Raw genomic sequence first — 13,642 nt, 5'->3', positions numbered from 1 at the left:
TGTTGCATACATTAAACCAAAAATACTCTTCAAGAGCAAGTGAGAGGGTAGGAAGAGATCTACCCTGAGATCATTAAAAACGATTCATAACAACTCAGGCCCCTGTGCCTCTTCCCTGGCAATCACTTTCTTAGTTGTAATCAGCCTTGGCTGCTTTAACAGCTTAAAAAGCCATTACTCCTTCCTCTGCATCTTCCAGCTTTTCAGCTTAGCCACTGATTGTGTCCTAGCCCTTTTGGAAACTGGCTTTCTATATGTGGAAACACACTGATTGAAAATGTTCCTCCCCAACCTCTGACTGTAAGAGAGTCAGTTTTAAAATAGGACACTTTCCATTTTGGGTTTTCTACCTTTATTACATTTTTGCATTTGAGATCCAAACAAACCACTCTCTTATACTACACACAAGGCATCCATTCTTGTGATTTTTAAAGTGCATTTCCCCTTTTTGTACAAAAATATGTATTTAAAAAAAAAAAACCTGTGGAACTTTCTCGACAAGGCACTTTTAGGCATGAAAATGAAGTTGAGTCTCCGGTTCTACATTCACATAGAAGTAAGAGCGGACTGCCACCACCACAGCTGTGTTCTTGGAGTCCTCACAGGTCCAGCCGACTTTAGAAACTGATAAACAAGACTAAAAGCATCCACAGCTTTACAACTTGCGCTCCAATGCTTTACAACCCTAACAAGGAAAAGCTGCCTGTCCGCACGGCTGTCTGTCCCTCCCCGTTCAGATGTGTCCCGCTTCAGGAAGTGAAGATACGCTGGCAAAGTGTCTTCAGATGACCTGGGAGATCCCATTGTAAGTATAACATCTTAGCCCCAATGTCCGTGGTCATTTCAGGAAAGACGAGGACGTCAGGACCTCCCAGGGCAGAAGCCATGGTGCTTTCTCTAGCAAATCACATCCTGTCGAGGGCTTTGACGGAAGGATACTGAAGTTTTCACTCACTGTCCATCGAGAGGGAAACCCTAGCCCACGGCTCTTCTGAAAAGTGAGCCAATTCTTTTTGGGGGTTTGTACACATATGTATATATATATATAGAAGTCATTTAGTATCCCAGTGACTACAAGTAATGCTTGTTTTTAAAAATGTCAAATTATAAGCAAAGATCAAAACCACAAAACATTCTTTTAGCAGTTTAAAATTTACATCTTTAGAAAAAACATTGAAAGAGTAATGTTTTGCCACCGTTCAATCTTAGAAAATACACTCTATCCTGACTCTGAAATCGTTTTAATCTCTGGAGAACTATGTAACTTCACTGTTTTTCACCTGTAACAAGAATACTTGAAGAAAAAAACAAACAGTCTTGCCCAAATGCTGCCATCTTCCAAGAAACACTGAAAGCTTATTGTATAAAATCTATCTTTAGAGCACCTAGTTTATTTATTGCACCTAATTTGCAAACGCTCCCCAGGACATGTGGGGGAATAAATTTGAAACAGAAATGAAGCTGCTCCCCGCCCCTGGACAGCTGCACCACTGGCAGAAGGCTGGTCCTCTGGGGGGGGAGGCGGGGGCGAGTTGGGAAGGGGGCCACTTGTCATCATAACCAAGAGGGTCAGACCTACAGGTCAGGCTACAGTCATGTCTCCAGATAAGAAACCTGTCCCTTTCTGAAGTGTGTAGACATATTACTGCTGGTGAGTTAGGAACCGAGGAGAGAGTCCCTGGGAGCAGGTCCTGAGGCCAGCTGTTGATATCCTGGGAGAGAACTGGCCCCAAAGCAGACAGCATGCGTGTGCTAAATCACGTCAGTATTGTCCAACTTTTTACGACTCTATGGACGGCAGCCCGCCAAGCTCCTCTGTCTGTGGGATTCTCCAGGCAAGAACACTGGAGTGGGCTGCCATGCTCTCCTCCAGTGGATCTTCGCAACCCAGGGATCAAACTTCTCTTAAGTTTTCTGCATTAGCAGGTGGGTTCCTCACCACTAGCACCATGTGGGAAGCCCAAAAGGAGACAGACTGACTGGTGAAGAGGAGATAGTGCTCTTCAGAGGCCAAAACCTCACTGCCTGACAATGCTGCTGGGGAGCTAGGGCAGGCACTTGCTTTAGTCAGAGAAGGGTCTTTCTTTGCCAGCAGGTAAGGACTTGCCTGGTGGGGTGAGCAACCCAGGTGCACTGGTGAGGGGGTTTGCAACCTGTGCCCCCAGCAGAAAAGCTGGGGTGAGCTGGGAGGAAAGAAGGGTAGGGGGAGGGTTTGTGGTTGTTTTGAAAGAGATACTTATCACTGAATTACCATATTTCAAATTTTGACACGGGAATGCCTTCAGATCACAATGACTGAAAACCATACAGAAGTCACTTGGGGCATTTTTCTTACTAACAGAGAACGATCTGGTCATAAGGAAATGACAGCACACTTTGTAGCTTTCATAAACTGCAGGAGGGAGGGGACTTCTTAAAGCAAAATAAATTCATGACCCGTATAAAATTAGGTTTGCTTCCAAATGGTGTAGATTTACACTCTTGTATAACAATTCTGATCACCAGATTTATAATATAGAGAATCTTGTCTGTGTACTGGATGTAAGACATGCTTACATAAAACCTAGTCCTGCCCAATGTCAGCATAAGAAAAAAATGTGATTGTCCCTTAAATTATATTAGCATGTAATCCCCCAGCATTGGCCACCTGGGAGAGACATAAAAAATAAAGCACTAGGTTGCAGACTAATCACAGCCAGTTTTAGGGATAAGAACTCTATGGAACACCACTTAAGAGCATTTTAAAAAATCAAAACATTTTAAAGTTCAAAAAGAAAAGAAAAAAAAAAACCCAACCACAAAACTCTAGGAGCCAAGACACTCGAGATCTGCTCAATGCTGATTTACAAAAGCCACAGAAACCAGGAGGTCTCTTCCAACTGATCTGGAGAATGCAAGCAAAAGAAGGCTCTTTGCGTGCAGAGTCCAGGGTCTGTGTCCCCAGATCTAGGGAGTGGGGTATCCCGTCTTCTGCCTCCCCTTAGGAAGACCTCGCTTTATTAAGATCAGGCAGAAGAAAAACGAGGCAGTCCTTTAATTAAGTTCTGAAAATAAAAACAAAACCCAAACCTTCTACAAATACACATATAAAAGTACTTTTTAAACACTCCCAAGTACCAATGAATCTTGCCCAAGAAAAATCACAGGATTTGGGGATCCATTGGATGAGGAAAGTCCCAGGAATCTCACAACAGTGAACCAACAGACTTTTAATGTTTTAGTCCAATGTGGTTAAGAACAATGAGTCTATGATACTTCAGAGTTGGCAAACAGTAAAAACCAAATCTGAGAAGTTGGTGAGGTTTTTCTCCCCATCCCTTTCCACACCCACACACCATAAATAAGAACAACCAAATCAAAGTCCGTCGGGGCTGGTAAAGTGTTGTTTACAATGTGGATGTTGTAAATCAGAGTCAAAATACAACCAAATGTTTTCTGGAGGTGTGGAGGATATACTGAATCTGCAAATCCAAACGTCCCAAACATGGCATAAATGATGACTCTCCAGGAAAAGAGATTCTAAAATCCTTTTGTGAAGAAAGAGACACGGGCAAGCCAGCTGAGCAAGTTACAACAAGTCTTGTAACCAAGCTGTCCGGTGACTCAGGGTAAAAGCGAGGGCTTAGAAAGCTCCCCCAAAGCCAAGAGGAGAAGCTAAGCGTCCCATTCGTGCCTGTCCTGCTGGCATCAGCCTAGTGCCATTGGTGACACCGCCCAGGAGCCAGCTGACTTCCCATTGCTGGTGTGTCGTTCTCTGCTGGGCTGTCAAAGCAGGGTCAGAAAGAGGAAATGCCCGTCTCCATCACAAGTTGATCGGCCTGCATCATCTTTTCCTGAACAGCAGCTGAACTGTGGAAGAAAACCAAGTGCACAAAAATGCAGAGATAAAGTGTGAAGCCCATGTAGACACAGGGCAGCTGCAACAGGTGAGAAGGCCCTGGCTGGGTGGAGAAGACCCCCAGAAGAGGGGCCACGGGGAGGACTGAGGGCTTGCCAGGGGACTGACTTCCCACACCCAAGAGGAGAGGGACTCCTTATCACTGAGCCAACATCCTCTGGCCTGGCCACGGCTGCCCACAAGCCTGGGTCCCGTCCAGACCCTTTCCAGCATCATCCTGCTCAGACAGACCCTCATTGCCAAACGGACCAGCACAGCCATCTCCTCCAAGCGTGAATCCAGTTCTGTGATCAAAACCTGGCTGTCTTGGCTGACTGCAGGAGAAAAGTGACTAGGATCCTTTACTTTCAAAACTGTGTCTGATGGCAGTTCAGCTCTTCTCCAGGCTTCCCTCTCCATTTCAGGATGACTGCAGCTCGGCTCATCCGCGCCCACTGAGCCCGGCTCCATCCCAGGCTGTCACTAGTAGTAGGGCCCAAGCTTCTCGTAACCTAAGTAACTAGGCCACTCCGGAAACAGACCGTAGGAACACCGAGGGCTTCCAAACTGGTCAAAGGCTATTTCAAAATCTGGTCCGTTTGGCGGCTGGGCTGTTCCCTGGGTAGACTGCAGCTCCGCCCGGATGATCCTATAGTTTTTGCCTTTGTTGCTGTCCCAGTACGTCTGTCCATTGCACTCGTAGCACACGGCGAACTCCATCCTCTCGTAAGACTGAATTTTCTCAGGCAAGCTGATGTCAAAGGAGAACGTGTCCTTGTCTGAACCCGCGTACGTGTCCTTCACGTACCAACAGGGAAAGTCTGTGAAGCTCTTCCAGGTGTCAAAGGTCATCCGGACTTTCACCGTCTTCTCGAACGCGAGGTTCTGCACCTTCACGGTGCCTGCAATGGACCTGTCCTTCAGAACGCAGTTCTCCAGGCACACGTGGTCGGTCTGAAGCCGATTTCTGAAGTCCAGGTAGTCCGCTGATGGCTGCGAGAAATCCAGCACAAAGCTCTCGCTCTCCGCTGTTGTCAGGCTCACGATGCTGTCCAGGAGCTCGGTGATGTTCAGCGGAATATCTAACGGGTCATCGAACTCGGAGAACACTTTGACCATCGTCAGGGCCAGCCCCTGGTTGTCGGCGAAGGACACCCGCTTCTTCACCTTTTTCTCCTGGACCGTCGGGGCCACCGTCCCACTGGCTTCATTCTTGCCGCTCAGCTGAATACAAGGCCTCAGAGGTTTGCTTGGCTTTGGGGCAATCTGGAAGGCGAACCGCTCTCTGCGCAAGGAGGGGGCCATGCAGCTGTACCTGCACTCGATGTCCACGGCCATCACGGGGCTAGAGGAACACGCTAGAACCCTGGCCAAGGGGAAAGACAGAAACAGAAAGGAGGTCAGACAGACATTCAGATTCATCCTTCCAACAGGGACTGGCAAGCTGCGTTTGCCTTCATCTCCGCCCACGTGGCCACAGCTCATTGGTAACTCAAGGGTGGTCCAGTGTGACCATGGTTTCAGGGGAGATTAAAAGCGTAAGTGGAGGGTGGGCAGGGGGAGAGGCCCAAGGTTAAAACCAAAGAAGTATGGAACCACTGGTCTTAAAACCAGTTCATGGGATTCCCTGTCAGGATTTCTTGAGGCCTTCAGTGCACTGATGATTGTGGGGAATAATGAAAAGCGCATGCTGTTTGTGGAGTTTCCAAAACTTATTCCTAATGAGGGAAGCCTCCATTTTTTGTGGAGCACCTTGCTGAACACAGTTTGGTAAATCCTGCTTTCATCCAATAAAAAGAAATTAATTCCTCCCACAAATACTGATTGTCATTTGCTATGTGCCAGGCATGATGCCAGACCCTAGACTCAGTAGTGAAGACAGACCCCAACCTGTCTTCACTCAATGTACAATAGATTTTTATATTCTAGTATGTTTTTTAAAAAGTGCCAGAAATTTAGTATTTTTAAACTTTTCATATCAGTGAATAATTTTTTTTTCTACAGTGAAAACAGCCTCTATAAGAATAAAAAGCAAAGAGAATCATGCTAAAGATTACATGAATCTGACTTCATAAAAACCATGTTTTTTCTATAAGGGAATAAAGTAAGTAAAACTAAAAAAAAAAAAAAAAAAAAAACAAGACAAACTGGGGAAATATTTTCCAAAAAGCATGGCAGCAAAGTGTTAATACCTTAATATATAAAGAGATTTTATAAAATAATAACAAAGTCAAATATTCCATGTAGAAAAATGAGCAAAGAGCACAAATAGAAAATTCATAGAAGAAATTTAAAAGTGGCTTATAAATATGCAAAATGTCAAAATTGTAAGTAATTTAAGAAATTTAGATTAGAAAATAGTGCCTGTTTTTACCTAATGAGTTAGGAAAGAATTTCAAAAGATAGTACAAATATCTGTATTAGTCCAAATGGCACAAAATTTCTAAATCTTATATTTTCAGGTTCTTATATCACATACAGGTGTTAAACTTAAGGGAATAATTTAAAATGCATGAAGATTAATGTATTAAATTGTTCAATGCAACATCAAGTGGAGGGAGAAATGTGAGAAAATAAACTGACCAATAACAGGTAGCCGATTAAATCAAATATACTATATTCATGTGATACAATTTTATATCATCATTAAACTCATTATTTGTAAAAAACATTTAAAAGGCATAAAAATTCATAATATAAGATTAATGTAAAAAATGGATTTCCTTGATGGCTAAGTTTGTAAAGAATCCACCTGCAATGTAGGAGACCCTGGTTTGATTCCGGGGTCAGAAAGATCTGCTAGAAAAAGGATAGGCTACCCACTCCAGTATTCTTGGGCTTCCCTTGTGGCTTAGCTGGTAAAGAATCCATCTGCAATGCAGGAGACCTGGGTTTGGTCCCTGGGTTGGGAAGATACCCTGGAGAAGGGAAAGGCTACCCACTTCAGTATTCTGGCCTGGCGAATTCTATACAGTCCAGTCTATACAATCTATACAATCAAGTCTATACTATACAGTCCATGGGGTCACAAAGAGTCGAACATGTCTGAGTGACTTTCACTTTCACTGTCAATGTAAAAAATGGAGAAGATAAAATTATACAGAAAGACTAGACTTGTAGGGCAAAATTATTACATATATGCACAGAAAAAAGACTAGAGATATACTTAAAACTGCCAAACTATCAAGGTGATGGGACTTCAGGAAATTTCTATTTTCCTGATTTGTACTGTCTTATCTTTTCTAAAATAATAGAACTTCTCTAACCAAGAAAACAGAATGAATATAGTAAAACATCTCAGATATCTTAAGATTTGCCAAAACTCACCCAACACTATTGTCACACTAGAGCCAAGCTATTTGAATTTCTATTTACCATGGCAAATTGATATCCTGATTTGACAGTTCCAAAGGGCTAACTGAAGAAGTCAGTGATGAAATCTGGATTAAAATCTTTGGTCTGAGAATCACAGAACACAGGATCTGGATTAGTTGCCAATCACATCTTCCTGCATGGCAAAGGCTCTAGTGTGGCAACAGTGTGTGGTGGTATGTTGGGGTACCAACTCTCAGGCCTCCCCTCATCTCCCTTCCATGGGGGTTGCTGTGCTGTGGATTGATGATGGTAGTTCAGGAGAAAGACTGGCAAAATGTTGCTCATCTTCTGACAAGAGTGGAGATCACTGGTCTCACATACAATACCAGACCCATAAATAATATCTGCTCTTCAGCTTGATTTTGATGATCAAATATATAAAGAAAAATGAGAAAGTATGAAGACATATTGGGTTTGATCCCATTTTCCAAAACAAACAAAAATAGCACTTCCTCGGGATGCAGGAATCACTTAGTAATGACCAAGTGGAGAACCCACACGTTCAGAGACAAAACAATAAACACAAGTACCTGTATTAGTCTGAAATGGCCCAACCTTTCTAAATGTTTTTATCTTAATTTATAGCCAGAAAGTAGCCATCAAGATGCATTTTAAAGGATATCTGTGTTACTGTTTCTCCTCTAACACAGTGAAACAAGTGAAAATTTTAGGAGCAAATTGGCTATTATATTTGTTTACACCCATGCAATTGTTCTGGAAAGGCAAGTTCTGACTGAACTGGGCAAGACAGCTTTAAAAAAAAAAATGTCAGTGGGGGGTTCACTAAGGGGTTCAATGTAAAACAAACAAATACCAAAAAACCCTATACCTAAAAAGTAATTCAATTTTTCTTTTCCTCTGTTCATTGCAAAACTCTGTTAGAATGCATTGGAATCATTCAGTTCTACTTTTAACACAGGTAGCTTTTGCTTTTTGAATGAATTGTTAATTAAAAATAACCAAACAGCAGGCAAAGCTGCATATAGCCCTTCCTCCTCTGCCCACCCGACAACCTGGGTATGAACTAAGGGCGGAGGGGTTCCTCCTCGGCCACAGCAGCTTCCTCCTGGCCTGAGTCAGCACAAGGTCAACTGCAGGCTCTCTACGTGCTTTCCCGCACCACCTTAAAACAGATCATTAGAAAATGACTGGGGAGCTCTCAAAATATTTTGGAAACAGAATTCTAACACAAGGGGATCAGCGAAAGCAATTGCACACTTGCTGCTGCTGCTGCTAAGTCGCTTCAGTCGTGTCCGACTCTGTGCGACCCCATAGACGGCAGCCCACCAGGCTCCCCCATCCCTGGGATTCTCCAGGCAAGAATACTGGAGTGGGTTGCCATTTCCTTCTCCAATGCATGAAAGTGAAAAGTCAAAGTGAAGTCGCTCAGTCGTGTCCGACTCTTAGCAACCCCGTGGACTACAGCCCACCAGGCTCCTCCGCCCATGGGGTTTTCCAGGCAAGAGTACTGGAGTAGGGTGCCACTGCCTTCTCCTGCACACTTGCAGTCAACTGCAATTGCTCTCAAGTTCTAACCCCGCCGGTTGGAGAGGCTTAAGTTGAAAGCATTGGTAAAGTTTCAGTATTTGGACCCAGAGGTATAAATGTACCCCTGGGATCCCTTTTATCACCGAGCTTTAAGAACAGGGGGTTGGGGGGTTAAGGAGGTGAGGCTGGAGTCAGAGCCAGACTCCACTGGCACTGTGGACTGGAGCTAAACAAACAATTCCACTGGCACTTTCTAGAGTGGAATTGGTTGTGTGACTTTCTCCATGAAAGGCAAAAGGAAGGTGAACCACCTGGGGGCCCAGGTGTTCCTCTTGGGCTCCGGCCCAGAATCCCTTCACTTTTTCGGTGTCGCCAGCGCTGGAGGGGAGGTCATTAACCCCTGTGGCCTCAACAGAGGGTGCAGTCTGACTCTTGGCTCCCTTGTCCATCCTCACAGGTATATTCCAGTTTTTATTCACCAGATCATTCTCCAAGAACTGGTACACCGAAGTGCTGGTTTGGTGTAAGCCTTCCTGATCTTCTGCTCAGAAACTCCCTGATGGACCCTGACCACAATGACCAACACCCAGACGTACTCCTGTCACTGGAGACACACAAGGTAATCAGAGCTTCCTAAGTCCCTGAAAGGCAGGCACCTGGACAGGTGTTTTAATCCTTAAATGGTATGAAAATGAGCAGTTCCAACACAGGATGCGTTGGGCTGTACTCACACCCTCTCTTCTGACAGACTCTTTGGGAGCTCTGCCCTTTCCCTCGCCCAAGCCAGGTAATATGAGTCACCAAGGTTGGTCAGGGGAAAAAAAACCAGGAGATGTGGACACACAACTGAACCAGCAGAGATGACATCGGACCTGGATACCAGTTCTTTGCAGGACAAGGTCACGAGACTGTGAGTAGCTGTTACTCAGACCAGCAGGGATTCTCAAAACTTTTGCTTCCAAATAGATGCCTAGGAGATCAGTCTTGCCCCATGAGAGACTGGACGTGTCTAAGGGTACATTTCAGTGTTTCTGGTCAAAAAGAGGACAAACCCTAACACTCCATGCAAATTAGAGAGAACATGGAGAGTTTTGCATAAAAGTTTTCCCTGTTCCACTAGTGACAACACTCCCTCTCCCGACAGCTGGCAAGGGTTACATGTCACGGTGATTCTTCTCTCAAATCTATCAACTTGTGCAGAAAATAACCCTATCACCTACACAGTTTCAAGCAGCTGAACTACTGACTCTCTGGCTGTGCCTTTTATAGAAGGCAAATCTTTTTCTTTTGTATTGAGGCCAACACATTGCCTCCCCCATTCTCTTGCACTCTGATAAGAAAAGACAGAAATATCAGACGCACCAATAACTCACCAGAACACTGAAGCTACATTGTGAAGGTAAGCGTTCACAACCAAGTTACCAGGTATAATTTTTGTTTTAAAGATGTGGACACCTACCCCTTTGGCATTTCTTTATTTGCTCCCAAAAGGTTTGGCTGCCATAGTGTGAACAAAGTTGGCATCTTTCCCATGGTACTCTGACCATGGGGCCATTATTCGCAGCCCTAGATGCCACTTGGACTCCTCTATTCTGTCACCGCCATCCAAAGCATCTCTGAGATAAATATCTGTGGATGAGGTTGCATATTATAGTAAGAGATAAGTTAAAATGGCACAGTGTCTGCATCTAGAAGTGTCCAATATGAAATACAGCACACTGGCCTAGGAATGCCTACACATTGCTGTGGCTATGCTATGCTAAGTCACTTCAGTCGTGTCCGACTCTGTGTGACCCCATAGACGGCAGCCCACCAGGCTCCCCCGTCCCTGGGATTCTCCAGGCAAGAACACTGGAGTGGGTTGCCATTTCCTTCTCCAATGCATGAAAGTAAAAAGTCAAAGTGAAGTCGCTCAGTTGTGTCCGACTCTTAGCGACCCCATGGATTGCAGCCTAACAGGCTCCTCCGTCCATGGGATTTTCCAAACAAGAGTACTGGAGTGGGTGGGGTGCCATTGTGGCACTCAGGGCAAATTACTCAGACTCTCTGGGCTTGAGCTTCTCCCCTGAGATCCCTTTGAGCTCTGACATTCTGGGTTGCTGATACTGCCTGATGGTTCTTCTTTTCCCACTAACTTTTCCCTAAATACCTCAACTTTACTTTTGGGGTAAATCCTCCAGCTGTCTTCACTTTAGTCTTGGCTCCTGGACAACCCTGCCAAATGAACCATTTCCTCTTCTCCTCTGCACCCCAGCCTGAAGGCCTTCCTCTGGCTTCTCCTGGGCCGTGGCTCTCCCAGGGAGGCCTGGCCACACAGACCACAGGCCCCAACATCTTCTAGCAACTCTCCAAGTTCTCAATTTTCTCCTCTTCTGCAGCAAACAATACCAGGAGAGAGCCCAAACCTTCTAGTATGTTCTGGGCTCTCTGCTCCCTCTTTTGCACTGAGTCGCTTCCACACCTCTTTCTCTGGACTCAAAACGGTGGCAGGAACAGGACACGGGGGCAGGCCAGGGCGTCCTGGCTTCGAAGATCCCACAGGTCACTGTCCCCTGGGTCCAGCCAGGCCCGGGCTGCACCCCGCCCCCAACCCCTCCCAGAGATCCTTCGCCGGGCGGGAACCCACCTGTGGGGCCGCGGGGAAGCCCCCTTTCCAGCTGGCTCGCTGCATCGGAGAACCCGGAGGGAGGTGGCAGGGGAGGCTGCCGCCACCAGACTACGTGAGCCTCGGTGTGTGTCCGGGAGGCAGGGCTTGGGCTGGGTTCCCGGAGTTGTGACCGGCAGGGGGAGGAAGACGACGAGGAGGAGGAGCCCTAGTTATCACACCAGGGCGGGGCGGCGGGGCCACCCCGGACGGAGAAGCGCCGCGAGAGCGTCCCCGCGCGGCCACCTCGACCCCGCCGGCCCAGGACGGCCTGTCTGGGGGCCGGGGACCCGAGGTGGCTCGGCTCCGAGTGGCCCCAGCCGCCGGTGCGCTCCGTGTCCCGTAGCCCTCGGCGACCTGAGAGATCACCCAGTGTGTTTCCCTATGTTGTAACGGGCAATCGAGGCGGGGTGAGAGACGCAGGGACTTTCCCCTCTGCTCAAGATCCCAGGGCTCAGCTCTAGCAGTGTCGGTTCCCAGGCGGAAAAGCCTAGTGTCAGGTTCGAACTCGGCACAGTAGGGACCAAGAGTGGTCTGGACTCCCAGCCCCAGCCTCCCATCGTGGCCAGGACACCCAATCGGTGCATCACGTGGGTCCGGCCAGGCTCCATCCAACCTCTGGTCCCTGCATTGCCCTCTCCACGAGGAAGCAACAGTTTCCTCAAGCCCTTCTAGAGTGTCCCATGCCCAGAGTGTAACTGCAAGCTGGCCTGAGAAAGTGTGTGCAGCAGGAAGCAGAGAAGGGTCCCTGATGCGTGCCCTCGTCGTCGTTTCTGCGGTCGGGCACCGGGCCTTGCGGGCTTGGTGGGGGACGTACCTGGTACAGCTCATAAGCCCCGAGGTGCGAAGGCGCCAGCCTGCGGCAGCATCCCAGCCAGGGTGGCAGGGGCAGCGGCGGCGACAGCAGGAGCGGGGGCCGGGGCTCAGGTGGGCGCCCTCCGCGGGCAGCCGCATCCGTCCGTGCGCTAGAGCAGCCCTCCCGCCTCCTCCCTGCGGCCCCTCACCTGGGACTCTAACTCCCAGCCGCCGCGCGGCTCCCTTTAACTTTCAGGCCACCTCTCCCCACTCGGGACGCCTTCCCAGACCCCCCTTTCCCGTGAACGCCCCCCGCAGCCAATGGGCGCGCCCGAGACGCGCGCCGTCCACCAATAACCGCGGAGCCGCGGTCCCACCCCCGCAGCACCGCCGCGCCACGTGATAGGCTGCGCGCCGGGAGCGATAGGGCCGGGTTCCAAAGGGTGGGAAGGGGGCGGTGGGTCACAATTTCATCCGAAGCCGGGGGAACGGGCGCCAGGGGGCAGAGGCACTTGCCTGCTGCACGGCATCCCGTTACAGCCAGAGGGCTGGACGCCGGCGCTTGGCACAGTTCCTACTGCCTAGGCAAAGTCCTAGCCGGGAAAAGTCACCCTACGCGCGCGGACGGGATTGCAGAGCCATTCACCCGTGCCGTCGGCCCCGCCTTTGTCTTACTCTTCAGCCACGGAGTTCACAGGTGACCGCTAGTTCCTCCATCACACGTAGAGCCCAGAGGAGCCGAGAGAGAATGCCAAATGTGTTTCCCTCCGTTTTAGGTGGAGCCTTGTCGGGATCAGTATCCCCAGCTTCTAGGATATTGTTGAAAATAAGTAATTACTGAACGCTTGCTTTGTGCCGATCACGGTCCGGGTGTCCTTGTGAATGGAATACAGTAAAATCCTTTTAATAAAGTTGTTATTGAAGCAAAGGACCAATACCCATCTCAGAATATTGCATATATAGTTGAGGGTTTCTCAGGTAGGTATTGGAGAAAGCAATAGCACCGCACTCCAGTACTCTTGCCTGGAAAATCCCGTGGATGGAGGAGCCTGGTAGGCTGCAGACCATGGGGTCGCTAAGAGTCGACACGACTGAGCGACTTCACTTTCACTTTTCACCTTCATTCATTGGAGAAGGAAATGGCAACCCACTCCAGTATTCTTGCCTGGAGAATCCCAGGGACAGGGGAGCCTGGTGGGCTGCCGTCTATGGGGTTGCATAGAGTCAGACATGACTGAAGCGACTTAGCAGCAGCAGCAGCAGCCACCCATATGAGATCAATTTAATATGCATACAGCAGCAGCAGTCATAGATATCATTTCCTTGGTGACCAGCTCTGAGCTAACCACTTTAGGGATGAGGATCCCAGTTTTCCAGTTTTACTGAATTTTGGAAATTAATATAGTATTACCAGCTTTTTAAAGTGCCAATTAAAAACATAAACAAGTCCTACCATCTTCTGT

At 47.7% G+C, this 13,642-nt stretch overlaps 1 protein-coding gene across 2 annotated transcripts; it reads right to left on the bottom strand.

The window, feature by feature from the left end:
• Nucleotides 1–335: 335 nt before the first annotated feature.
• PPP1R3B (protein phosphatase 1 regulatory subunit 3B) lies at nt 336–12,475 on the bottom strand. 2 transcript variants are annotated; one of them, XM_006060716.4, is made up of 2 exons: nt 12,202–12,475; nt 336–5,243 (listed from the first exon to the last, which is right to left on the bottom strand). In XM_006060716.4, the coding sequence occupies exons 1-2, from the start codon at nt 12,336–12,338 to the stop codon at nt 4,361–4,363; spliced, it is 1,020 nt and encodes a 339-aa protein (XP_006060778.1). In that variant the 5' UTR covers nt 12,339–12,475; the 3' UTR covers nt 336–4,360. The 2 variants fall into 2 exon arrangements, with proteins under 2 accessions (XP_006060778.1, XP_044793322.1); XM_044937387.2 differs by lacking the exon at nt 12,202–12,475 and adding an exon at nt 11,367–12,195.
• Between the last annotated feature and the right edge of the window lie 1,167 nt (nt 12,476–13,642).

The sequence above is a fragment of the Bubalus bubalis genome, chromosome 1 (genome assembly GCF_019923935.1).
Source record: "Bubalus bubalis isolate 160015118507 breed Murrah chromosome 1, NDDB_SH_1, whole genome shotgun sequence".
Lineage (NCBI taxonomy): Eukaryota > Metazoa > Chordata > Mammalia > Artiodactyla > Bovidae > Bubalus > Bubalus bubalis.
The sequence above is the reverse complement of the archived record's forward strand: the minus strand, read 5'-3'. Positions and strand labels throughout refer to the sequence as shown.